The sequence below is a fragment of the Leptosomus discolor genome, chromosome 10 (assembly GCF_034619465.1).
Source record: "Leptosomus discolor isolate bLepDis1 chromosome 10, bLepDis1.hap2, whole genome shotgun sequence".
Lineage (NCBI taxonomy): Eukaryota > Metazoa > Chordata > Aves > Leptosomiformes > Leptosomidae > Leptosomus > Leptosomus discolor.
In genome coordinates this window covers 12,872,642-12,899,686 of record NC_141400.1, presented here as the reverse complement: position 1 = coordinate 12,899,686, position 27,045 = coordinate 12,872,642, and the positions used below count along the sequence as shown (strand labels likewise).

The window sequence follows — 27,045 nt, the reverse complement described above, 5'->3', positions numbered from 1 at the left end:
AAAGGACAGCACTGTGCACAGACGCACCCTACTCTTCAGCAAACCTTCTGAGGACTGAGCAGCACCGCACCGCTTCGGCACACCAAGACAGCAACCCTGACTACAGGTTCAGTTTTCCTCACCCCCATCCACCACCCCAGGAACCAGCTTTCTTCCTAGCACAATTTTGCATATATTGAACCAGTTTGAGTCTTCCAATCTGTTAGAACTGGAGGTTTTGAAGATGATTATTCCAAATAAGTTTAAAGGTTTCAGAACAGGAACCAGAGCCATGTCTCCTACTCAGCCGTTAAAGCCTGCCTTGATTACTTTGATGTAACAACACTTGAAAGCTCCTATTCTTTGAAACTAATTTAAACACATTGAATTGTTGAAAGATTAAAAACCGCAGTCAGCTAATTACACTCACTCTCATCTCTTATTCAGCAAATGAATCACTTTTCATTACCACTTAGCTGAAGTACATGAATTTCTGCCTAATTAGAAATGTTGTAGATGGAGCATTAGCAAGGCTGGAGCAGGTCAGGATATCTTGCCTGCTTCATTTTTAATTCTTAACAGTAGAGCCAGATAGGAGAGGCTTCAGATAAGAAGTCATTAAACAATTTTAAATTATTTATAAAAATTACTTTGCCCAAATTATAATTATTTTTTTTCCCAAATGCTCTCATAAACGTCAAATGGAATGAAAGGAAAAGCAGCCCAACATTGATTTTAATGAACATTTTAATGTTATGTATAACAGAACATTTTGAATACAATGGAAACAAAGTTTTATCAATTTAATAATAAAAAAGAAATCCAACATAAGAAAAGGGAGGCAATAAATTTCATACCTATAGTATAGTGCTCATTCTTAACAATATTCCCAGCTTGTGAATATAACAATGTCTTTGTATTCCAGATTCTAGAATCATGATTCATGTGAACATAAATGCAGAATTACAGAAGGAAAAACAAAAACCCCAAACCCCTTAATTCATTCTTTTGTTTTCAGTAAATCAGTAAAATCTTTGACTGCTACAGGTTTCCTTTATTAATATATATATTTTTTTTTACTCCTCTATTGGATTCCACAGCTGCTAATGCCATATTTACACCAAAAAAATCACCAAATGTTGTATAAAAGCTAAGATCCAATGCTGTTGGATTAGGTAGGGTTATAGACTTACGTAACTTAAGTGTAATTCACCTTGTTAATTTTTTGTAATGATGCAAAAAAAAAAAAAAAGTATTTTTGCCTTTTGACTGCTGCCGCTGCCCTAAACCCGTGGCTCCGTAGGGATGTTGGTGGTACAAAGGATGCTCAGTGCCACTGTAAAAGAACTGCAAGAAAGTGCATTTTCTGGAGTTTTCTGAAAGGAAACCTTCCAGCAGTCTTGGATAAAGCTTCTCCCAGACTTGCACTGGATATCAGTTATAACAATAGAAGCATGTTAAGACCCCAAAAATCTGTTGATCACCAAATTGCTGAGAGAGGATTTTTACAATAAAAATTTGGGTAATACAGCAGAGTGTGGCTGGAACATTAGCAAAAGTATATATACATTCCAGGTCCCTTTGAATCAGCCATAATCACATATGTAAGCCATTTTTGGACAAAAATATATATTCTTATAAAAAACTGATCATAGTACTTGAGTGACTTAAATTGTGGACTCAGTGGTAGTAAAAGGAATGATCCAATTATGACAAAGCGATCAGGGAGAGGGGGAAAAGAAAGTCAAGCTCTTCAAGAAAAAAGAAAAGTATAAAATTAGATTCAAACATTTTTACCCAATGCCCTTTCCAGTCTTCCACCAAGTCTCAAAGTTAAAATTGGTTCTTCTATGCAGGAAAGGTTTTTTGATGGTGTCAATACAAATTATTTTGCAAAATCATCTAAAACATTCCTTAGAAGAACGTTTCACCTCTCCAGAATTTGAACACTAGTTATTTCAACACTTAGAAAATAGCTTTTGGTTCTTTATGTAGACACTTTAACTGATAAAGAAGAAAAAAAAAAAAGGTATTGATCAGTGTTTTCCATCCCTTCCCCAGCCATATTTGTGCAGCTAGAAATCCTTCATTCAGTCTGCCCATTTATTTTATTTTTATTTCAATTTATTTTACAATCTTTATTTGCTAAAATTGGCAAAATTTGCAAAGGCATCTTGCTTGGGTTGTACAGTCCCAGGAGTCAGAGAGGTCATAGCGATATTGGGTACCCCCATTCCTATTGTGCCCATCAAACCCACTCCGGTAGCTGGCACTCCCATGTTCATGTTTATTCCCATCATCCCCTGGTTCATCACAGGCGTGGGTCCCATGGAGCTCATTCCCATGGTACCTGACATCACACTGGGCATTCCCATCCCCACAGGAACGGGCCCTCCCATCAACGGGCTCGTCTGGGGTCGAACAGGCATCATGTTAGGCTGGGAGTTGAGGTTCACGGCTGCGAAGTTTTGAGTCATGACATTCATAGGTTGTTGCATATCTGCCAGAAAGAGAACAGGATGCAAAAATCCTCAATCGGAATCTGATGCTGAAAGTGCTCAGGTATTTTAAGTAACTCATACGGTAACTGTTGTGAAGAAAGATACAGTGGCCAAAACCGTAGCTATTTCTCCTGTTTCCCTATTTTCTGTGTAAATACTCTGAAAACTTTTATGAAGTTTTAAATAGCATTTTACAACAATACGTGCTGCTATGCATATTCTAGAGAAGCTCTGAAATCAAATACGGCAACGGTGCAAATCTACAGCAAAAGCATGCCCTGATACCAGCCTCCTAGCACGTCAGTCTCCACCCACAAAACACCACTTGTGTCAGAACTGTCACAGTATTTTAAGAAACGATTATGACTAAACGTAAGAAAATAGTAATTGACAGAATACTCCATCCCAAGGACAACCTACCACGTGCAGACAGGGCTCAACGTGCATGCAAAACAGTGCAATAATCACTTACGTTGTTGCTGCATCATGATATTAAGTGATGGCTGCTGGGGTTTGGAAGGCTGCATCCCAGGTACTAAATTGTCCAAACTGATATTTACACTGGGATCTGACCACGTCGAGGGTAGCGTTTTGCTTGCATTCTTCTGGACCATCTCTGTGCTTGCATTATAAACAGGGTTAGGCTTCGGCATCATAGTGTTTACGCTTTGCAGGGGCTAAAAAAAGAAAAGTTTGTTGGGATCCACATGAAACAATTTACCAATAGGAATCAGGACTAAACAACAAGTGTTAATTTTTCCACAGAAGACAATAAAAAGCCAATGAGATTTTTAGCCATGAACTTCAGCTCTTCCAAGTTATGCCATCAGAATGGGTTAAAAGAGTATTTTGTAAGCGAGCATCAAGCTCCCGTTATCAGTGTGTAGAATGACAGTGATCATCTGCAGTCAAGTTCTGAACTCAAACATACTGATTTTTCCCTCCTAACACCAAGCTGACCTGCTCTATTTCCAAAAACACTCTCCACTGAAGGAGGCACACCTGTGTTTGGAGAACAGACCAGTCTTCACCACCGTGTACCTGAGGCTGGAAACCTATACCAATCTGTGGAGGATGGCTTTATGGTTTCAAATATCATCAACCTTGTCTTCCCCAACAAAGCAGCAACACTTCACAGAACAATGAAGACCATCTCAGAGAAGACTAGCTTATAAAAGGAGGCTTTTCAAGAACATTTGCCACCTTTTCTTCCCAGGACATTTTTGGACACAACTTTCTTACAAAACACTGATCACAACATGTGAGTGACTAGGTATGGATCCCAGGAGTGGAATGGATTCATTTTCAATGTTGTGATTAAGGAGAATGCAAAAGATTAATTGAGGAGGGTCATTAGCAGACTGTACAAATAGCGGCATACCTGTGACCTTGACATGGGTAAACTGATGCCCACAGCATTGGAGGTCATTACAGAGAAATTCATGCTTTGTGACGAGGTCATGGTTGTCTGAGAGGGGCCCATCAAATCAAAAAGATCAGCAGAATTTGAAGCAGTTGGAGGCTGGCCAGAAGCTGGCTGTGAGCTGCTGAAGAGCTCTATAGCTGGCTGCTGTGCCGTGCTGCTGAAGAGCTCTCCAGATGAAGCACTGGGACAAGGAGAAGCTTGGTTGAAGGCACTCCAGTCACCAAAGTCTCCATTTCCACTTGTTGCTGTACCTGAAGGAAAGGCAACAGTGCAGGAGGAAGAAAGACAGAGAGAAGAAAGGCAGCAGACTTAGAGAAAGGCACTGAGCAAATGCCATATTCCATGAACTGAAACAAATGAGAGCTGATCTGTGTCCGTCCAGATTAACATCTGCAGGTAGAACCTCCATCTGGACATCATTCCTTCTCATGAATATTCCAACAATTTTAACAAGGTAGCAAAGGAAATATGAAACACCCGTGCACAGAAAGTAGAAGGATGTTTGATAACTTGTCACCTGTGGATGCAAGACAAGTAGGGACAGGTTTTCTTTAGTAGAAATAGGACTGAAAGATAACTTAGGGGCTCTAGTCAAAACAACACCCAGAACTTTGATAATATTTATCAACTTTTAATCTCAGCGCTCTGGTATTTGCTGAGAGAACAGTTGCCAGGAATGAGCCACTTGATAAAACAGAGACTACTTCAAAATTCGGTTACATACAATCAGTAGCTCTTTGTATAAAATGACGCTGAGGGGAGCAAAAACCCAGAACTTTGAAAGCAGGTTGCCAAGGAATTCTTATTTGAGGTGATAAGGAATAATTTCTTCCCATCCCATGAAGTGCTCATGTAAAACATGCTAAGTTTTCTAAATTTGATTCCTGAAAGAAATGCCTTGGCTTGAAGCAGAAATTCAATCTTGAATCTAGCAACTCTCCCAGCAGAAGCTTTGCTGAACTCTTAGTTCCTTACACTTAAACTTTGTTTCATTTCAATATACCAGGGATTTTGTAGACAAGCATTTAAATCAAAACACAGTAACTTACAGTTCTCTCTCTATCAGAGCCTAACGGTCTAAGCTGTTCGTAGACAACTGCAATGGTACCTATTTCAGGATCACAGATGTCCAGAGACACAAACCAGTGAGCTGAGAATGTGTCATAACCTTTGAGTCAAACGGGAGGAGGTGTTACCTCCTTTAAAACCACGTTTTTCTATTAACAAGAAAAGGGTTATTTCACAGGAGCGACAGGGGAAAAAGAGCTTTCAAAGACATCTACAGGAGTTGCTAAAAATAAAGCAATGCCATTTAAACAGCTCTCATTTCTACACAGTGAGTCTTGTTCCAAGTTTGGGGCATTGCACAGGTCAGCTTTTTGATTATGTCACCGATATACTTTTACGAAATGGACTTTTGAGTTCTAATGAACAGTTAAATCATCCCTTGAATTTATTTAGATGAGCAAATGAAGACTCCAGCTGGGGTAGGTGAATGCAGTGCCAGTTTCTGCATCCTAACCTATGCAACGCCTAGATCTGCAATGGCCACCCACAGCAATTTTTCTAAGCTGTATTCTACCCACTCAAAAGGTAACTGCAGTAGTCTTTTATACTCCCTGTAAACAATTATCACCACACACCTTCAACCTTTAGTCATCTTTATCTTTACCAACACATTAGAATTTAAAGAACAGTAGAAGAGTAGATCTGTTCATAAGATCCAAGTACAGCCAACTTCAGTGCACGAAGTGGACTAATATTCATTAGCTTAGGGCCTCACCAGAACATTTGCTTTGATCTCCCTCACAAAGACGGGCTATATTAGAATGTTTCAATTAGTATTACATATTAAAAATTAAAACCTACTTTAAATATTCCTGATAGATAAGTAAATGCTGAGTGTGCTGCTTCTATGTTCAGACCTGTGCACTGAGTACCAATAATGGGAGTGGGGGTAAAAGGGATAAGGTTTTGCCCCTTCAGTAGAACTTCAAAGATGATTAATCAAGAAGGAAAAGATTCCTAGAGGGGCTTACGCTGTTCAGGAATGATTAATCACTTCACAGGACTCCTTGTCCCTTGCATAATGGTGATTGGAATAGATTAATCATGTTAATGCAGATAAAGGATTGTATCAATTTAGACTGTATTAACACACAAATTATTTGCATAGTAGGCGGCTTTGTGTTTGCAAAACTCCTCAGTTTTGACTAAGAAAGCCTGGAAAAAAAAAACCCTAGAGCAGTTCTTTCCTACCAAGCAAATAAAAGGTGTATTAACTAATCCATGCCCAGTACAGTTTTCCTAACACAGCAAAGTAAAGGAAGAGATACAAACACGCTGACTAAAAGCTGGCTCGCAGGTAGGTTTGCTGATCAACCTCTTTGCTATTCTCTTCTCATTCTGGACTTAATCCTACACCCTTGACGAGAACCCCCTGCCGCCAGCATGACTACCGCCCAGATTAACTTCCCAAAAGATAGCCAGCCAGCTCCCTCCACTTCATGTTTGTTTGCAGCACTGTCCTGTCTGGGAAGCACCGTGGGCTCCCAAAAACACTCCATCTGAAGGAAGCTGATTGCTTTAGGTAGCTTCACAGTATATTCTTTTTCAGTCTGATTTTAAAGGAAACTTATTTCAGACAGTGGCCACATCTACATAACACTTGTATGTCGGCACGCAAAATGACTGCACTGAGCCAACCGCATGGACACATGACAGCTCTAAACTGCATGCCATACAACCAGGGCGAAAGCGAGTGCTGTCCCAACCAGCAGGACTAAAATCTTGCTCTGCTGATCGCAGGGACTTGTTCAGCCTGACTGAAGTATTCTATGATTCTGTAAGTAAGATCTGGATATCTTTTATTTAATAGGCTTCTCCTAAAAGAAGAATTAAATTGTTATTTAACCAAGCTAAAATCAAGTGTTGGTCAGCTTCATCCCACAAATGCAGCTTCAAAAGCCATCGGTAAGGCAGTACTGTGTATGGAAGGCATAACTTGACTAAATTCCCCTCCAACATCGGAGGCTTTCCAATAGTAACTCAGAAATGACTGGAAGCTTTGGAAATAGCCTGTCTTGGGCTCCCCTCATGCCACCTGACAAGGCCAACATAGTTGTGTCTCTCTAAACAAGCTGGGAGCTGAGGACATCATTAGGGACTCTTATTTTTCTAATTGCAGGCAGGCTGCTGTTTTCCATTGAACATGATCTCATCTTTTGGTTTTGTTCAATTTACCCATTTAATTTACTGCCCTGCCCATAACATTGAAGTTCTTAAGACCAATCTGAACTCTCTGCACATCTCTGGAAACTACAAACAGCAACATAAAACCCTTCTAGCAACTTTTCAGTTCACAGCCTTATCACAAGCAAGCAAACCACACTATCAAGCACTTCATACAAGACTTTTTATCCCACCAGAGCAGCTAAATTTTTTTTAATAATTAATACCTGTATCTGAAAAGCTTGCAAACCGTTAGTTGAAGTACTAGAAAAATGGCTGCTTTTTATTGCAAATAAAATTGTTGAATAACCTTACATAAAACACTGGGAAGACTATGATGATTAATAATCCAAATGGTCCTATCACTACAGCCAATTTTCCAATCATTTTGGAGACACAAATACTGTCATCTTGAAGCATTCATCACTGTAGAGCTCCAACTAAAATAGCTCCTTGCCCACAACTGCAAAAGTGGGATGTGCTGGGCTCTCTTTTAAATTGTTTACTGAGCACTCTTCAGCCAGCATTTATACCCATAAGTGTTTATTTCAGGTTTGACTTTTCCACTCCAGAAGTCATATCTTATTTCAGTGCATTTCAAAATCAGACCTGGAGCTATGTTTTATGTCTTACTAGATGCTTATGTCTTTACTTTATGTCTTACTATATGCTTTATTATATTAGTAGATGAACAGGGATATATTTGTAACTCCTACTAACATTTTTCTAAAATCAAGTTCATGAAAAGATTCAGGTCCAGCGAGACATGTGCTGTGCCAGACAGTAGGTGTCTTCCTAACTCAATATAGCACTGGTGGTCCAGTTACATACACACAGTTTGCCCTGGAAAGGGAAGTAACTCTCAATAATGCCATGTGGCATCACTTCCCCTCTTTCTGCCCTAAACCAGCATTTCAATCTGTAAATTAATCCTACCTTGTGATGGTGGGAAACTTGCTGAAGCAGCAGCTGAACTAAAATCAGCAAATCCTCCAAAGGGGTCAGTTGATCCACCTAGAAACAGAAGTAAGCCAAATGCTGTTACAGGATTGTGCAAAGATCTATTGCAACAACTGCATGTGGGATTTATGAAGAAAAGCTGTTCTGGATTTGGCAAGATGGATTTATTGATTCTGCTCTCAAAGTCAACGCTGGTTTTCCTGTTCGTCACCACACTATATTTATACAAGCCTGAGTAACAATAAACCGGATTATTTCCAACTGCCTTGCAGACTGCAATTTTGTTTTCCTAGGGAAGAATCGAAAGATGGAACTTCTTGCTATCTCTAAAAATAAATTTAGATTAAAAAGGTTAACAAGATTTTGACTAGTAAGGGATGCTACTAGTTTGGCAGTTTGTAAAATTAAAACTTTGGAAGTGTAATACATAAAAGCCAAACATTCTTATTGTATAAAAGTTAATTTATTATGCTTACTATGAAAAATTACATGTCACCTTATATTTAGTTTTTGTGTTACTTAAAGCATGAATGATTCTGCAGTGATCTTGAATCGGGATTTCAAGGACAGAGCTTGCATTTGTGTTCATTTTTTTATAAGTTTGCTTCCTTTCTACAGCAAGAACATTAAGTTTTCCAACCAGACGTTCGTATACAGCATATAAATTATTAATTTCTGAATACAGCATAGTAACAATTTTTCACTAAAAAAATAAAGCCAAGGTATAAAAACAGAAGAAAGATTTAAGAATCACACTGGAAAACTGCGCTCTTTTTTTTTTTTTTTAAATAAAAAAAACCCAACCAACCAAAAAATCAACAGTTTACCAAAAAAAAAAATATCACCCAATTATCTTTGATACTGCTTTTAAGTAGGTATTCCACTGACCTGAGAAAGCTAAGAAGTTGACCTTATTTGTTTGTCCTCAAAGATTTCACCTCCAAGCACCCCACCCTTAGAAGAAGCTGCAGCAGTTCAATTATTTTGCTTTTAGTGTTATGCGTACATTATATAGGTTACATCACAGCTGCTTAGCCTGCAGTGCTTAGAAACTAGCCAGGTGGGACTGGAACATCTGTGCTGCACTCAAACACCACCAGGGACAGCTTCCAACATCTGGTGCCATTTCTGAATTGTCTTATCGCTGCAAGACATTCTGCCCCATCTGCTACTCTCAACTGGGTTAATTAAACTAGAACCATCTCCTTTTTAATAAATGGCTAGCAGTAATAAAAGGAACCATTCACTTTCTAATACATGTGTACTTGTATTTCTTTTTAATGTTATTTTACTGTAGACATTGCCAGGAAGGCGACTGTTCTTCCAAGGGGAAATGTCTTTTCTTGCCGAGCAGGTAGCATATGATATAAAAGATGAGAAGTGAATGCAAGGATCATCTCTCTGACTTTTCAGAAATATAGCACTACCGAAATCCTTTTACCACCTTTTCAAGAGGAAGAAGATTCACACAAAGTTAAGAAATTCCTTCAATACAAATTCTGAAGCATCTTACAGATGTTTATATACAAGTTTATACTGACTGCAATGTGAGAATGAAAAAGAGTTAAGACAAGCCAGTGAAATGTCAAGCTAAAAAACTGTTCTGATCATGTTTACTCTGCCTACCGCAATGAACATTTTCAAATCATTTTTTCATCACACGTGTCCTTACAGAGTTCAGAACAGGTTAATGGTTTGAGGGTTTATACCAGAATGAGCAACACAGACGACACACTCTGGACTACATTCTCAAAAAAAAAATCAATGCTCTCATGCTACGCCTATTATCCCTGGGCTGTTTGACAAAGTATCTAGGGATTAATTTAATTTTAAAACCAGAACTAGGTTCAAACTCAAAATAACCTCTTAACATTTTCAGTCAAGTCAACTTTTCTTCCACCTCTATTGTCTTGCTTTCAAATGAAACTGAGTTCCAGAGAGAGGTGGCAGAGCTTAAGCTGAATGCAGTAACTCTCTAAAGAAAGGTATCATCAGCTAAGATTAAAGAACACCAAAAAATTACTTTCAGCAGGTCTAACCACAGATACTCCATCTTCTCAAACAGATTGCTCCTTTATGGCAACCAACTGTCCCCCTCACGTACGTATTGTGATGCTTTAGTAACATGTAACCCCCCAAGCCTCACCAATCTTCCACATCTCTGCACCTGAAAATACATAGATAAGCAAATTCTGAGTTCCCTGAATTCACACAACTTCCCTGCCAGTTCCTTCACAGGATAGATCAAAGGCTGCATTTGACCCTTTCCCTGTGTCTTGCCTGACACTGGGAATGTTCCCACACCCTGTGCTGCAAGGAACAGTGGTCATAACAAGTGACCTGCACGTGAAGGACAGCGCTAATCTTCTCAACATGAGCTATCCTCAAAGATTCCCATGCGAGATCTGTCACTACAAATGAACCCTTTCCATCTGCCTTCCTAGGTCAGCAAAGAGGTTATTTAGCAGGACCAGCTGGTAATATGCCTCTTCTCAACACCATTTCTAAATGCTGCTTCGGAAAAAGAAGAAAAAAGGCAAAAAGAAAAAAAGGCTTACTACAGCAAAGATGTAGTGAGCCACGGTGATGAAAGATTCAAATACACTGTAATATGGAAGCTGCTGTAGTTCTGTTTGAAATATGGGAAGGCTCAGTTTGAAGTGGAAACATCTATTCTCAATGTGATTTTATTTTTTTACATAAAAATAAACACACACACATACGTATATAAATAAACCAAAAAAAGGCTCTAATCTCTTTTCCCAGAACTGGATAGGAGAAGTTTCGGTATTGATTGGGGGTAGCGGTTCTGATCCAGGATCTTAAAATGCCACGGAGTTACCACTGCAGTAACTCCAATGTAGAATGAACACCTTTGATTATGAAGTTAATAAAATACAAAATAACACAAAAGAAGTTGTTCCTTAAATCTGGGGGCATTTGTGCATAGAAGAACAGATGCACGAAACGAATTTTATTTCTCAACCATTAGGTATTTACAGGTATTTCAGAACAGACATACAAACTTTACCCACATTCCCAAAAATGAAAGTGCATGAGGTTTTAAACATCTACCAGAAAGAAGAAATAAAAGACTGAGACAGATCTCTCATACTAAATTAACAATGAAATTCCCCTCTCCCTTCCTTCTGATGTATTTTAAATTCTGTTAAATACTTACAGAGGTATCATTTTGGTAGCCTAGTGATGAAAGGAACCGTGTCGCAGAGTGCTCACAATACTGGCTTTGCTCATACATTATAACAAAAATCCTGAGTGTGATGTATTACAGGGGTTCCCGCTACAATACACCCAGAAGTGTCGTAACTTCAGAGAGCAGTGACTAGGAGTAGTCATTACATATGCATGAATGTAGCCACCTTGCCACACGTGTGGGCCTTTAGCCCCTGGACTGCCATTTTTTGGTAGTCTCTGTGATTTTACATTGTCTTTAAAACAAAAGACTAAAGCTGAGGACCTGTGGTCCCCGAGATTCACAGACTTCTACAAATAACATGAACATGATCCTATATATAGTAAGAGAAGTTGCTTATTTGTAATGGAAAGAAGTTACACAGAAAGTTTCTATCTGTGAAAATGCACATGCTTGTATTTTATTTGCTATTCAAAGTGATCTTTAAACAAAACTTTTGCCCACAGTTAACTCTCTCTCCCAACTGTGCCTTTAGACCACCAGTGCATGGATGTTCTTTTTCTATTCCACACTAGCCACAATCAAAACTGTCGATATTAAGAACCTGTAAGCACAATAACAAGTCTTTAAAAGTTTTAGGTCTTAAAAAGCATACCACAAAGCCCCTGAACTCCTCTACCAATCCTGTATGCGATGCACTGACATTTAACACACTCCTAAAAAGAAACTGCAGCTTGAGTGTAAGGGTAAGTCCGTATGAAGGTTAACGGTCTTAAAACTGAACTGCACATTTAGAGAGTGGAGGGATGTGTTTTACAATGAATAATTTTACTTTTAGGCAACCATTTCTTTTTGGCATTAGGGTTGGGATCAACCAACTGCCAAGATAAAATGAGATAAAGAAACAAGCCTGCTGTATGCTTTAGATGAAAGCTTATATGAAGATCATCTAGCTGCCTAGCCTTTGAATTGCACTATGAGAAATACTTGAACATGAATGGATTGCACTTGCTTTTAGAGTTAATTATAAATAACTGCATTACAGACACGGCTTCTGACAGACTGATCTGGCAGTTAATCTTCACGCTTCTAACGTTTATTAGTCCCATGCAATAGCACAGTACCTTGCTACAAAGGTTCTAGAATACTCAAAAGATTTAAAGCTGCCATTTTCCAATTTATCTACTGCTCTTTATCTATGGAACAGATAACAGCTGATCCTCAGAATTGGGTCAAAATACGCATTAAGAAAATAAAACCAAAATGTGCCTACCTGTTGAGACTGGCTGGCTAGCTCCATCAAACAACAGATCAACCAGGTCATTAGATGACTTGCTGCCAGAGGGTACAGAAGCCTGAAGAAGAAATTACACAATAGATCTCATCTCATGGTGTCATCACTTATCTTAAATGACTTTGAGAAGTCTTCTGGGTTTTTTTTTTAATGCTTTGGAGGGATGGCAGATTTGTCTTTGAAGCCAACAATCACTGGAATGTGGCTACATTTAAAATCAAATAATGAAAAGCTAGTGGATCAGGTTTTTTTTTTTTATGATAGCTGAAGAATTTGAAAACTTTTCAGTAAGTGTGTAGGTTCAGAGAATCCTTCACACTTCAGGCCAAGATTTTACCTTGGCTTTCCTGAAGAGAGTAAAACTTGGTGATGACTATATTTAAAAAGTTCTACACCTTAAAGCAATCACACAATTAATTATAATTGAGCTGTTCTATGGCCTTTGAAAACCTCAGCTAAACATTTTTGATAAAGCAGTTCCCCTGAAGGCTGCATAACAATAATTCTACCATGAACTAAAAATTGCTTCAGAGGTTAGAAGAAAACAGTTTCCAAAAATCATCTTTTATTGTGCTCTGCTGCTGTCTCACCTTTGCTGTAGGCTGTGCAGTAGGAGCAGCAACATTCTGTTCTGGACTTGCTTTATCGCCTGTATAATGTGCTGCTGCTCCCAAGTCAATGGTTTTTGAAGGATTTGCTGTGCGTTTGTGTCTGGTGGTTGTAGTTTCTGTAGCTTGTGTAATGTGAATGTGTTTTGTTGTCACAGTCTCCTCTTCATCTTTAAATTCAGCTTTAGGGGATTTACCTCTTCTTGATTTTTCCTCATCGCTGTCACTAAAAGAACAAAAGCAATAGAATACCATTTGTGATGGACTTCTCAGTTACTTAAGTGGGTATTGGGCTTAAGCCACAAGAGTGGTTGTTACCGTAGTTCCTTGTAGTGACGGCTCATAATAAAAATACTGCTGCTTCCTACATTTGAGAAAGGAAATGTTTTACCCTTACATAATGCATCTCTGTAACACAGCATTGCACTACGGTACAAGAGCGATGAAGAAAAGCAAGTTTTGTTAAACATTAACTGCAAGTCCACGGCAGAGGATAATAGGAAATCGGTGTTTAAATCCAGTACATTTAATTACCTTCTGACAGGAACTCCCCCACACATTATGTAACACTTCAACAAAAAGTTAAGTTGGCAAGTCTGCTCAGTACTTACACCAAGAGACAGAAAGCAGTGAACCAAATACAGGTGCTATCTTTCAATGTTTCGAGAACTCCACTGCTATTGCAACGCATTTCCTTTTCCAGAGAAACAGGCTTTTAAAATTCTTTAAAATGTTTGTGGAAAAAGACTGTTTACAGAGTTATGCAATGCAATGATACTATCCATTTTCTATCAGAGAACACACATTTATTCTTAAAATGTAAAGGGACAAAGGTGTCAGCATTTTAGGTGGAACCTTTTTAGATGTCACTGTGTAATATTGTTTAATCTGTTATATTTTCTACTTTTATATTTTAAGTCTTTCACAAACAGCCCAATTGCTCCCCACCGACAGTCATGCTGCCTGTTACCATCAAGATAAGATTTGTACATAGCAGTGAAAATTGCTGTAAAGAAAGCTTAAACACATTGAAACATATTTTGAAATAGTAATTCCCTTAGCAACACAGTTGAAAGTGGAAGGGTTTTATATCTTAATAATGCATTAGAATACTAAAACTGCAAAATTTAAGAAAGGCTGTCCCTTTGTCAGTGGGAATATGACAGTAACTGCAATATACTCTGGAGGGTAGCCTTTGTTCTCTGTTAACAATAGTGGGCTTTTTGGCATACACTGCATATGTCATTTCCTCTATGCATATTACCTACTCACCACTGGGGATGGCTCAATTCATTAACATCAGTGAATATAAAAGCTCGCTCCCTTTTTTCATTTTTTATTTTAAACAGAAAAATATCATAGCTGCTGGCCAGCCTAGCGACTGCTGGCATTTGCTCGAGCCAGCCTCACACAGACAAGCGAGCTCAAATGGCATCGCCTGACCTCGTCCTTCCAAGGCCCTTCAACCCTGCCTCGCACCCACAGGCCTACAGCTCCGGCTCTGGATTCCTGCAGACGGCCCCCGACGTGCACAAACACATCAGAGGGGACCACGAACCATGTCTTCATTTGCGGCACCAGGACTGTAACACAAGCCCCCAGAGAAGACTCATCTGCACATCAGCACGGCATACGTGGTACATCCATCCCAAAAGCCTCGGAGGAGCGTGGATGATGTCACCTTATAGACACGTGTTGAGAGTATCTAAGACCAGGGAAATCACAACTAAGGCTCTTAAAACCTGCTGCAACGTATTTCTTGTCATCGCTGCAGAGTCTGCCTAGTCCACACACACGTTCTGTGGGCTGAAGAAGTGATTGACAACCATCAAAGTCTGATCAATGGAGCTATTGCTACAGAACTGGTAGAGATCAACCTCACTAACGTAAGAATGAAAAAAAGTTAGTCTTTGGTGATCTACAGCAAGATAAATGTCTAAAAGCTTCTGAGACAAGAAATTAAACATCTATGCCAGAAAGCAGGACAAATATTACAATACTCAGTTTTCTATGACAACCTGTACTGCTTCCAAACTGCCTCAGGAGATCTGTTTTTTATTTTTCTTTAACAGTCACATTAACAACAACAAAAAAGAATTACAGATTGACATTCCCTTTAAGTGTGTTTACTGGGCTCAGAATGGCAAAACTGCAGTGTTTCATCTGAGAACTGCAGAATGAACTTAAACCCAAAAATTATAGCTAGCATTGTACCCATTAATTAAAAAAACTTCTGCAAAGGAAGTACACGGTTGCAATTTCCAGAAATCAAAGTACGGATTACACTCCTTTGCCTTAAGGATTTTGTGGTGTGGGTTTTTTTTTTTTTTGAACGTTCTTTAAGACAATGAAAACAGTTTACTGATACTTTAAGACTGACTTACACCCTACTACAAAAGTAATGCTTTACATGGAAGCTGCCTTTAAACATGGTTATTGCATCCTTTCATACATGTACTAAAAGTTTTGCTTCCTTTCTATTCTGTTACCTGCATCAACCTTTCCAAATACTGGAGAAACAAGCATGTACAGAGTTTTAAGAATTTTTACAAAAAAGTAACAGTGTTTTGAAGAAGAACATTTGTATATCTGCACGTTTAGAAAACAGAACCTCAGCGCACAGGGCTAGACTCAGCACAGCAATTGGTTTATTCACTTAAGATCCAAGAACTAACAAGCAATATGAAAGAAAAACTAAAGTTTTCCCCCTCCTCACAGGGTATTGTTTCTGGTCGTCTCTACTTCCAAGGGCATAATCCAATTCCCCCACAGTAGTATGAATTTTTTCTTGTAAAGAAAAAAAAAAACCCAGACTAGGCTTCTATCACAGGTTAAGTTCTTTGTTACTTCCATCATTAGCATTACTTTTTTTCTTCTATGCAAACGACCAGCTTTGCAAGTAGCATCAGAAATCCAGAAGTTTGGCCATGTTCTTCTGGTGGGTATATTAGAGGTAGAGATTGTGTCATCTGAATTCCATTAACCACTGGGAAGACGTGCAAGTCACATTCTTTGTGCTTCAAGACCTTTATTGGCTTTACAGTACTAAAGTAATAATGATTTATAAAGCTATTAAGATAGAAACAATAGAACATACAGCAGCAGATTTGCCAGCTGAGCGAGTATCACCATTTAGTCACTTTTCCAAGGGAAATGGCAACTTAATTCAATGTTGTTATACAGCAGCAGGCTACAAATAAACTAGAACATTTTTGGAGGCTTCTTGTGTGTTTTTAGAAAAAAAAATTGCTGAAGTGTGAAAACACAGACATGCATGGATTTCATGAAGCACAAGAGAACGTTGTTATTGCGAGTTTAAGTCACATAATTAAAATTTCATGTTTCTTTCATTTTAATATTTAACTTCATACAAAATATAGTATTCTGTTAACACAACATGAATTATAAGGTTTGTATTTACGTATCTTTAAGAATAAATAGACATTCTATAACCTTGAGTTCAATCTTCTTAGATTCTTTGATGACCCCTGTAGAAAGAAACCCCTTGATGACCCCTGTAGAAAGAAACCCCTTCAACAATATGATAAAATACCTTCCGTGTGTCTAATCACCATTCCAACAGAAGCCAAAAGGAAATTTCAGGCTAGTAGCCAAAGCAATGTTAGAGACACCATACTGCTGCAACCTGGATTCCTTCTTATGGCAGGATAATCTGCAACTACCAAATTGTTTTCGTCCGTGTATGTCCCAAAAAATCCTCCTTTTATTTCAAGTCTTGAGTTTATTTCTTTCATAAATTTTGAGACAAATACCACACCTGATATTTACCAAAAAATGGAAGAAAAACAAAACAGAAGGAACAATCACTAACTACATGAGCAAAACAAAAATGAAAAAAGTAATATTTGCCAGAGAAAGAGATCGGTGTAACTTGGGGTAGAGATGTACAGTGGAGAAGTCCTCAAAATAAGCTGCTGCTGCTTTCAAAGATTAGACTATAGAAAGGACTGTCGAAACGCTGGAAGGTGCAAGACTCTATACCAGCACAAGTAGGAGACCAGGAGCCATTGAGAAATAAAGCAAATGAAATAAGATTTTAAAAAGTGTTTACTGTACATCCTCTACATGAAACGTGGACAGTGAGCTTTACAGACACCATGTGACAAGTTGCTTTTGAAAGGCAAGTACAGAAAAGCACACAGCAATATACCATTGTATAATGGTATCTGAAATATCTGAAATAGTTTACTTTTCTTCTGATCCCTTCTTTTTGTAGTCCATTGGTAGTAAGCTCTAAGAGGGAACCCTGATGTGTGCAAAGAACACCAGGTTTATGATTTATTAATGTCCTAGCAAGAAGACCATACTGCCTTTTTCTCAGAAATGCCACCACTATAATTATTTTCTGTTTCAGTGCAAAACTGCTTTAATTTGGTAATACATACATGGGTTCCTAGGTATTTTTATATACATATATATAAAAGAGTGTGACTGTATCTGAAGATATTCCTGTAAAAAAAAAATTAATTAAATCTCAGTGCAAATTGGAATTTTAAGTTGTTTCCCGAAAGGGCATTATTTCAGTATATTTGAGCACTTTCTCTACAGCAATTTCAGATTCTGTTAAGTATGAATTTGATCTCCAGATAATAGAATTCAATGCACCTGTTAAAGTGTGATGCATGTAAAGTTCTTTTCGCAGGCAAAGCAGGATAGGTTTTCTTTGTTATCGAAAAAATGTGATGGCCAGATGAAAAATGTAACAAGTTTCTTGAAAGGTTCAACTGAACTTGATTTTATTTATTTATTTATTTTTAAGTAAGTCACCTGCAGTCTGTTCTTCCTGAGATCAGCTCAGGGAAGAAGCACTGTGTCAAGGTAGGTCTAAGCAATTTTACATCTCCCTCTTCTTTGGCACGTCAGCATTCAGAGTAACAGTAGCATTAAATGGCAGCCTCCAGGATCTGGCACAAGGAGGACCACTGAATTGCTGAGGCAAGAAAAAGCTCAGGAAATTTCAGCCAAATTCCCTGCTTTGCCAGCAGCTATCTAAGCTAGGGGCAGAAATGGAAGGCAGCCAAGAAGAATTAACTATCAACAGAGCTACATTATTCCCCAAGGCCAGCAAGAGCTGCCTAAGAAGTCCAGGAAATAGTTACTGAACCCAAACGTACTTCCAACAGACAAAAAGAATGCCAGAGTATGGTAGCTAATAATCAGCAAAGAGCTTTATAATAGCAATTTCACAGAACAAAATCATGTTAAAATAACTCTAGTACCTGCATCTTTCTGGAGAGTCTTCTCTATCTTTCCTTCGGAACTTGCTGATGGTATCATCGATCGTGCTTCCAATTTTGTCACTTAGCTCACCTAACTTGTCGCTGAAGGGAAAAGCTGTTTTTTTATCCCATTCTTCATCCCACTTTGACTTGGGCTCAGGATCGTATCTTTCACCTGTGTAAGGTATTAAGATAAGAAATACTAAAGATAACAGAAAAAAAGTGCCTGTGGTCTTTCTGGAATCACTCTCAAGCCCCCCTGCCCTACATACATAAACCTCACAAGTTTTCAAAGCAGACTGAAAGCTCCCACAGTGCTGAATCAACACTATTACAACAAGGCACAGCACGTAATGCCAATCATTAAGTGGCAGGAATGCAGATTCAAAGACTTTTGTTTATGTCAACAACACAATCTTAATGCACTGCACAGCACAGCACATCAGGATACTGTTGGACTCTGCTGGAGAAGCACAAGAGGCACAATCAACCCTGGCTGCATAAGCAGCTTATCAGAAATGGGATGTGCCAGTTTTGTAACAGTCACTTAATGCGTGATTATTCCATTCTTGGCCAAGCTGTCTGCTCAGAGGTACATCAACGGGTTTTTTTATACACTGACATTCATGAACACGTAAAAGCATAGTATTAAAATATCGAAAGACGTTAAGTGTGCGATGCATAACTTTCTGTCCTTTCTTTTCCACACTGTGATTAAAAAAAAAAATCCTTTTAAAGATGAAATAAGAAGAGGCAGTAAAGCAACTCGCCTTTTCAGCAGCCACTGAGTACCCTGAACATCTTCACTAAACACTATTATCAAGAAATCAAAACCTTTTTTTTCCTAATCATCTACCTCCATACTGGCATCTTACCTTACAAACAGCTGACAGTTTTACTTGAAATAAGTACATTTGCTGTACAATCTCATTAAGAAAGTTTAAAAAACTTAACCCTGGGTTTATTTATACACACTCAGTCAACTTCAGTTTAATTTAAAAGAAAAAACAACACTTACATTTTATCAAAGGCTTAGCTATCAGAAACACAGCACACTTTACTGACTCATATTGTGATCTTATACCAGACCTTCTGCTGAAAATACAGGTATATAAAACCATCCAATATAGCTCAGTTTCTAGACAACACTTTTAGACAAACATTTTATATTTTGGGCCATCACACACATGAAACAAGGCATTTCTTTTGTACTATTGAAAAACGTGAAATGCTAATTAAATTTTTTACTTAAGCTAAGTAAAACTGAGTAACAGAAAGGAAGAATGAAAAATTCATTACTTCGTTACACACAAATCACATTGTAGCTCAAGTAATGTTCAAGATGTATTCAATTAAGCCATTTTTAATAAAATGATGGATTCCAGCACTACAAGGTACAAAATTTGAGCTATATGTGTCTGATCATATTATATACCAGAGGATGTATTTTCTTACTGAAGACATAAAACCAAGTCTCCAATGATATTTGTTTAGATCCATAAAGGATAAACAAACTTTTTCAAAGTCAAGAACCTGTACAAATCTGTGAGATACTCAGTGGATCTTTATCACAGAAACAGGAGAAATTACTAAGAAATGTACCACTGTTAAATTTTGCAGGAGAATAAAATGACCTTATTTCAGCTTATGTCAGGCTCTCAAGCGTTTTAATGTAGATTCCATTAGAAGGTTTCCCTGGGCAATAGGAACTTGAAAACAACAACAAAAAAATCCAAAACCCGAGAGCTCAGTATTTTCAGGACAAAAAGAACTATGAAAACTCTGAAAACACAAGCATTTTCTATTTAAATAACTACACTCTTTTAGATTAGAAGTCTGACTTAGGAAAAAGTTTGTTTTGTGCTTCAGGAAAGACTTTGGGTTTTTTACTTTAATCAACAAATGAAGGGATAATTAAAAATCCTTTACCATAAAAATGAAACACAAGACAAAGCAGATAGTCCTTTAAATTAAAAAACTCGAATGATAACTGAAGAGCATATGGAGAAAGACTTCTACCAGCATACAAGGATAGATCACGACTCTGCACAGAGCAAGTCAAAAGATAAGCTCAGTGAAAGAACAGAGGGACATGTACTTGAAGTAGAAATGCAGTGACTCATAAGTACTTCCTAAAAACACAGTCATCAGAATTCCAAGCAGGTAGCAAAAGCCTAGAAGAATATAATAAACCAAGACGTATCCTGCCATGGAGATAGAGATTTTCAACTACTCTGCATATGAGGAAAAGGGAGAACAGAGGAACATGGAAAAGTAACCAATCAAAATCAGAAGAGAGCAAATCTAAGTTTAAGGTTCACAGTGAAAAAGAATAAAAAAACAGACACAGCACCAGAGAGGAACAGGTGAAGTTTAAGTCCTGCACAGTTACTACTCATACAAAACCCTTCTCTCAAAGAAGTTACCGACTCCAGCAAACCAGAGCCTTGTGCCACTGTGACTTTGGGACTCACCCCTTAATAAAAGCGGCCAAGGAGTTACTCAGCTCAGGCCAAAGAAAACACAGATAAACATCTCAAGACTGACAGCTGGATCATGGACAACATGCTGGGATACATCAGACATGAAAGCCGGTTCAAGCTCAGATCCCTGCTACACAGTATAGCTGGGGCTGGGGGGCAAGGAGGAAGCTGCACACTTGGACTTGATAAGCAAAACTTAACACTGGTTGTGTGCCTTCATCTAACCAAGGCTGTCAGAAAACGGTCCTCTCTAAACAAAGACAAACTGATGGCACTGCATCCTCTAAGGCCAGGCTCTTACACACTATGCTGAAGGTGCAAACAGTCTGACAGAACTCACTGCACACATGAAGAACATCAGTTGCCTCAGCAAAATGCCTAAATTGATTTCCAGAAGCAAGTGTACATCAGACTACATATCAATAGCATTTGGATGCTTTTTTTCTTTGCGGGTTTTGGTTTTTTTTTTTTTGGTTTGTTTTGTGTGCATATGTTTTTAAACAAAGGACCTCAGTAATGAAGGTCCTATTGCAAGTACCAGACCCAAGCTAGATACAGGACTGGCACCTTGTGCAATGATAGCTGAGATTAGTGATGGCCACATGCTTTAGTTTTTGGAATTTAGATTTCTGAAAATCTGATGGCAGGTTTTCTGATTTTTTTTTATGAGGGAGCAGATGATCAAGTGATTCTTCACAGGCATATTTTTTAATATATAATGTAAATATTTTAGTAATTTTTTTTTGTTTTAATGAAAAGTTTAGAACTTTCTTTCTGGAGTTAACTATGACCTCTTCACTGGCAGCTGCAATTCCCTAGGATTTAGGGGTGAGCACTAGTGCACCAAATTTCCAGCCTGCCTATGGGTCTGCTGTGCAACCAACATCCAGTTGCAAACTTAGCACGTCTACAGCAATCAAATTTGGTATTACCTCAGGGAGCCTCTCTTCGAAAAGCACATGGGAACCATAGTGCTAACCAAGTAAGATTTTAAAAACACACAAACTGAGATAGTAACAACTGTATTGGTGAACTCCTGAAATATGAGCTCCTTCACTTACAAGGTACTTAGTATGTACATTTAAAGGCAGATCTGACAGACATCAGAATCCATACAGATAATCCCCATTTAGCTTTAAAGTGTCCAAAAAGTATTACTTGGGAAATCAAAAAGTCTAATGGCATATAGTATTTACAGTGTTTCACCCAAACAGTATTACTGCCCTAAAAGCCCTAACCCAAATTAACCACTGGTTCTAAAGGAGGGTGGCGGGAGTAGGTGAAGCAATTCTTATGCTGTGGTGGATGGAAAGTATCATCGCCTTTTTTTTTTTTTAAAAATTAAAGACTGCCAAAGAAACTCTGATTTACAAGGGCACTAATCTATCTGCTTCTGCTACAGCACCATTCATTTCACACTGAGACTGCCTATGGATAAAAACAAGCCAGCCGAGTTTCAGCTAAGCCAATGCATCCATGTCGTACGTGTAAGTTTCTAGTTGGCTATTATCTAAAACCAGACTAAGTTAAAGAACCTCTAACGTAATTCATTTAAATTTGTACGTGGGGGAAAATTCTTTTATAATAGTAACACTGACAGTTAAAGAAATACAAAGAAAAAGCATCCAAAGGAGCATCTTAGAAATTCCTTAAGTTATCTGTGTTATCTAAGCCAAGTTAAAAGTCAAGATCGTCAGTCCTTGACCAAGAAAGCCTAGTACTCACTGTATCTGAACCCTCCAACACTGTCTGAAGAAACCCCAATGTATTTGTCTTTGTTCTTCTTTGCCTTCTTCCTCTCTTCCCGAAGTCGGTCATCATCTTGAGCAAATTCAACCATTTCTTTTACCTTCTGGCGTATGTTTATACCTTGGTCTTTGCCATTTTCATCTGTTTAGGTAATGGAGGATAGAGACAATGGATACAAGAGGAGCAAAAAGGAAAAACTAAATCAGAGAGAGCAATACTGAATATCAAACTGATAAGAAAATTTGAATTATGAACACAGCAGTCAGAGAAAGATCTTATGACTACTAAGGTCCACTGCATTTGTTTAAAAGGGACCAAATATTTTGTTTCAACACAAATTTTCATCCTTGGATAAATGACACCGAATGGTGTATTTAGAAACATCTAATCGCTGCTGAAACTTCGAAAAGATTAACAGAGACAGAAATTATATTCTCTACTTGAACAATTTTAATGCTTCAAAACATAACCCATTTTCCTCAGCCTTTTTAGTACAGGTTTTGCAAGTTTATTTGCAAGAACTCAGTCTTATTGCAAAACTGAATTTTTGAAAAATTGCTTTCAGTTTGTATGTACAAGCTAAACACGCTCCTTTCCCAGCCTTTTTCACATTCAAAACACACACTGGCTTTGCTGCCTTTGCACTGTAAATATTATTTGGTGGGAGGAAAAAACCTCAGCTTCAAACAGATGTGTGTGTTTTGGAGCTCTAACCTTTTCTTCCCACATGATTAAAGCTATTCCTTTACGGACACCACAGGGGACCAGTCTCTGGTGCATATTTTAATATAAACCCGAACACTCATGTTGTGTTGGTTCTGTTGTTATTAGCCAGTCTTTTCTGCAAGTTCTTGTCTTCACTAATTAATACTCTAGGGTCCCACGTCTTGGATTCTGCACTCTTCACACAACTGGCAACAGTCACATTCTAATTAGACTGGGGAAGCTTCTAAGCTGGTTCAGGTGACTGACAACTCCAACTACTGTTTTAATTTGCTTATAAGATTTTTCTATTGCTCACCTACAAAGTGGTAATTTTCCAGGGATCGCAAATCATAAATGTGTTCTCTGGCACTTGTAACAACACGCTCTGATCCATTCCTTATGAGGTAAGCTAGGAGCAGCAAAGACTATAAAAATACAAAGCACCTTATGATTGCATGAACAAAAGCTCTATCTTTAAAAAAAAAAAGCGCAATAGAAAACCAAAACCAACCCCCCTCCCCAAATTAGTAAGTACTAATACTTTCCTCTTTTAAATAAATGCTTATTATGGGTTCACACACAAAAACGTTTTCCCCACATGCACCTTTTGCTCTTTAAAATATCAAAACTGTATTTGTCAAACTAATTTCTTATTACTAATTCACAAGTAGTTACTTTAATCAGCTCCTGCTTATTTTAAAAGCTAGCAGCAGGAATTTAAAAGAAAAAGTTAGCCCTACTAAATGACGCATTTTCTTTTGCCTCTTGTTCAGTTTTCCAATGGTTTTTCCTTAAAAAGTAACTCCTATAGAAATTCAAGAAGCCTTCTGCAGGATGCAATGGATATATAGAACTGCATTTCAGGACAATTCTAAGCAAGTGACAAAACAAACGAAGTTTCAATAGTACTTTAATTGCAAAAAAAAAATCAAGCACTTTCTCCAAAGTAGTGCCTTTATCAGCTAAAACTACCACTATATTTCAACCTATCCAAACCCGATAAACAATTCCAAGCAGTCTTTATAACATTAAGTAGCTATGTGTGATAGCATTAAATATTAATTTATATTGTACTTCAGGGAAAACAATTACTATGAATACAAAACATCAAGCACCTGTGAAAAGCACAAACCTTGCCTTAGAATTAATTCTGTCTTGGTACAATCCTGGCATCAAGAAAAACAAAATATAAGCTAGTCTAATACACCGGTTCTAAAAAATGAGGTTATAGTTGCATAATTCAGTGAACATTGAACACCACTTTAAGTGCAGCATGATATGATCTTAAGCAAAAAGTTTCTGTACCGTGCTAATTAGCCAAAGAGAAGAAAAATGCAAATTATTCTGTTCTTTTTCAAAAGCACAAGCAGGGCATAAAAGCCTCATATGATAAGATCTGCAAGAAAATTTGGTCCGCTCACAGCTAAACTACAATTTTTAGAGAATTACGAATTGGCAGCAGATTAAGATTAGTTTCCATTTTATTTCAGATATTCTTGAATTCCTTCAAAAACATTTTTCTGATAGCACAATAACTTATCTACTTCTCATGGAGCACTGTAACAACTCCTTTGGGTAGACTCAATCTGTGAATGCTACTCCAATACTTGAATATCAGCAAAATGTAACTGCTCTATTATGTTCATTAAGCAGCATCTTAGACACACTTCTAAACCCAGAATTATTTTTTTTTCCCCATATACAGCATTTGAAAAACATCTTTGACTTCAGTGACAGAATTATAAAGCATATAGCTAGGAAAGAAATTCTAGGTTGCTAGTAGAGTAAGTGACATAGCAGTATCTAAACAAGACACTACACCAGAACATTATACTAGCAACAACCATGATGTCCTTCGGAGACCAACACAAAGTCTTGAATACTTCCAGCTCATATACATACAGACCTTATAAACTCTCCTCCAGTTCTTTTTATTGTCTTTCAGCATTCGAGTCCAAAGCATGTTCATAAGTTCTGGAAACTGTTCGTACATAAACGTAGCCCTAAAGAATTAAACAAAAGGAATAAGGAAATTTTATTCTCTGTGGTTTGCTACAACAGCTTGTTAAGACTCAGGGCTGACAGTAGATGGCAAGCTTGATCTAAGCCCATCCACATTTGATGACATTACAAGGGAAAAAGCTACCTGTATTTCTTACTCACATAGAAGTAATTTACATACCAGTATCACAAAAAATTAAAAGTAATTCTAAAAATCTGAGGCAGTAAAAGAACCTTTACTAATTTATAACGAAAATAATGTTTAATGTGAATACCCTAACAACCACTGAAACTAGTCAAACATGCAACTCATTTTACACAGAAAAAAGTTCAAGGAAAAATTTGACAGGTTTTGCTCTATATGGAAAACTTACAAGAAAGCAGTTTGAAACTAAACGCTCCAAGAAAGTCAGATATACTGAAAGAATGATGAAGCTACATAAATAAAAATCAAGAATTTAAAAAATACTTCGACTTCATTTTTTGACAGTTTTCAATACATTATAAGATTATGCATTAAAAAAATAAGAATTTACAGCAAGTCCTCAGCATTATCAGTCAGCATACCACAGAGTTGATTTAGCAGCAAATTTCACATTCCTGTATAAAAGGCACCTTTCTTTTCTTCATCACTGAGCCAAATTATCACTTACTTGGCAATCTCTCCCATGAGTTGCCCTGAAGGTCCCCATGGATCATCATTGGTTGCTTCTCGAACCTTAGACTCTATTTCTGAATAATTCATAACCACATTGGTGCTGCAAAGGAAAAAAATTAACACACATGAACATTAGCATCAAAACTGAGAAACGCATGAAAACTTAATAATGACACTAGTGCGTATCTCACTTAATGAGATACCTCTACAGGGTGGGAAAGAAAACATCTTCAGTACATAAGTTACCCTGAGGACACTATACAACACATTTAAGTTATCTTTAAGAAGGTTTTACTATTCTATTAGTTTTCAAGAATACAGATGAGAAACTAGGGATTACATTACAGCTGGATTCAGTCCAGTAAAAATGGCTTTTGGTCAAATTAAAATCCAAACTGAACCACTAGAGTTAAAGCCAATAGCTTCCCCAACCAGATATGGTTTGCTTAGAGGTTTGCATACTATACAGTTATTTGCAAGAGGCTCTATAAGTCAATTAGAAGCAGATTTTGCTTTTTGAATGATGAGTGCTACAGTAGAAACTCAAGAATATCAGTATCAAACAGGTGTTAGTTAAAAAAAAAAAAAAAAAAAAGAATCACACAGAACACTGAAGTAAGGGAGATGAGATTCACTAGAGAGTCTGTTTCCTAGCTTGAGTTTATTTAATTAAGGGAAAACAGCAAATGAAAAAAAGCTGCAGAGTACTCTGTATTATGATTAAAGCAATGCAAGCACTGTAAGGAACTCAGGCTGTCTTTAAGTGTTCACAGAAAAATGTAACTTGGAAAAAGGAAGCGAGTTTTCCCTATCAATTATATTAAAATAGTCATTATGTGATTTTCTTATTTTCTTTTTTAAAGGAATCTCTCAAACTGGTGACCTTCAACTATAAGCCCAGCAACCTCTTTTGTGCCTCCGAAAGTATCCAGATACATTTGATAACACAACTTTCCTTATATTTTAAGGTGAGCGAGCAGGCCCCAAACACCACTCATACAGAGAATGTTTGAAAAACAGCTCTAGTTGTGGAGCAATACAGCACACAATAGTAAT

General features: G+C 37.7%; 1 protein-coding gene across 3 annotated transcripts; it reads right to left on the bottom strand.

Moving 5' to 3' along the window:
* Positions 1 to 708: 708 nt before the first annotated feature.
* On the bottom strand, positions 709 to 26,083 carry CLINT1 (clathrin interactor 1). 3 transcript variants are annotated; one of them, XM_009953729.2, is made up of 11 exons: positions 25,985 to 26,083; positions 25,237 to 25,333; positions 23,647 to 23,755; positions 22,602 to 22,766; positions 18,394 to 18,568; positions 13,136 to 13,379; positions 12,525 to 12,606; positions 8,074 to 8,151; positions 3,862 to 4,157; positions 2,953 to 3,157; positions 709 to 2,479 (listed from the first exon to the last, which is right to left on the bottom strand). In XM_009953729.2, exons 1-11 carry the CDS (start codon positions 26,074 to 26,076, stop codon positions 2,118 to 2,120), a joined length of 1,905 nt encoding a protein of 634 aa, XP_009952031.1. In that variant the 5' UTR covers positions 26,077 to 26,083; the 3' UTR covers positions 709 to 2,117. The 3 variants fall into 3 exon arrangements, with proteins under 3 accessions (XP_009952031.1, XP_009952032.1, XP_086327026.1); XM_009953730.2 differs by having other exon boundaries at positions 2,953 to 3,124; XM_086470900.1 differs by lacking the exon at positions 8,074 to 8,151.
* Between the last annotated feature and the right edge of the window lie 962 nt (positions 26,084 to 27,045).

Bases quoted from the DNA above. Each gene is read 5' to 3' on its own strand.
- CLINT1 (XM_009953729.2), bottom strand. From the start codon at position 26,076: ATGAATTATTCAGAAATAGAGTCTAAGGTTCGAGAAGCAACCAATGAT. The intron at 25,334-25,984 runs GTAAGTGATAAT...TTAATTCTTTAG, and splicing joins CTCATGGGAGAGATTGCCAA to GGCTACGTTTATGTACGAAC. The intron at 13,380-18,393 runs GTACTAGAGTTA...TTGTTCTTTTAG, and splicing joins GACTCTCCAGAAAGATGCAG to TGACAGCGATGAGGAAAAAT.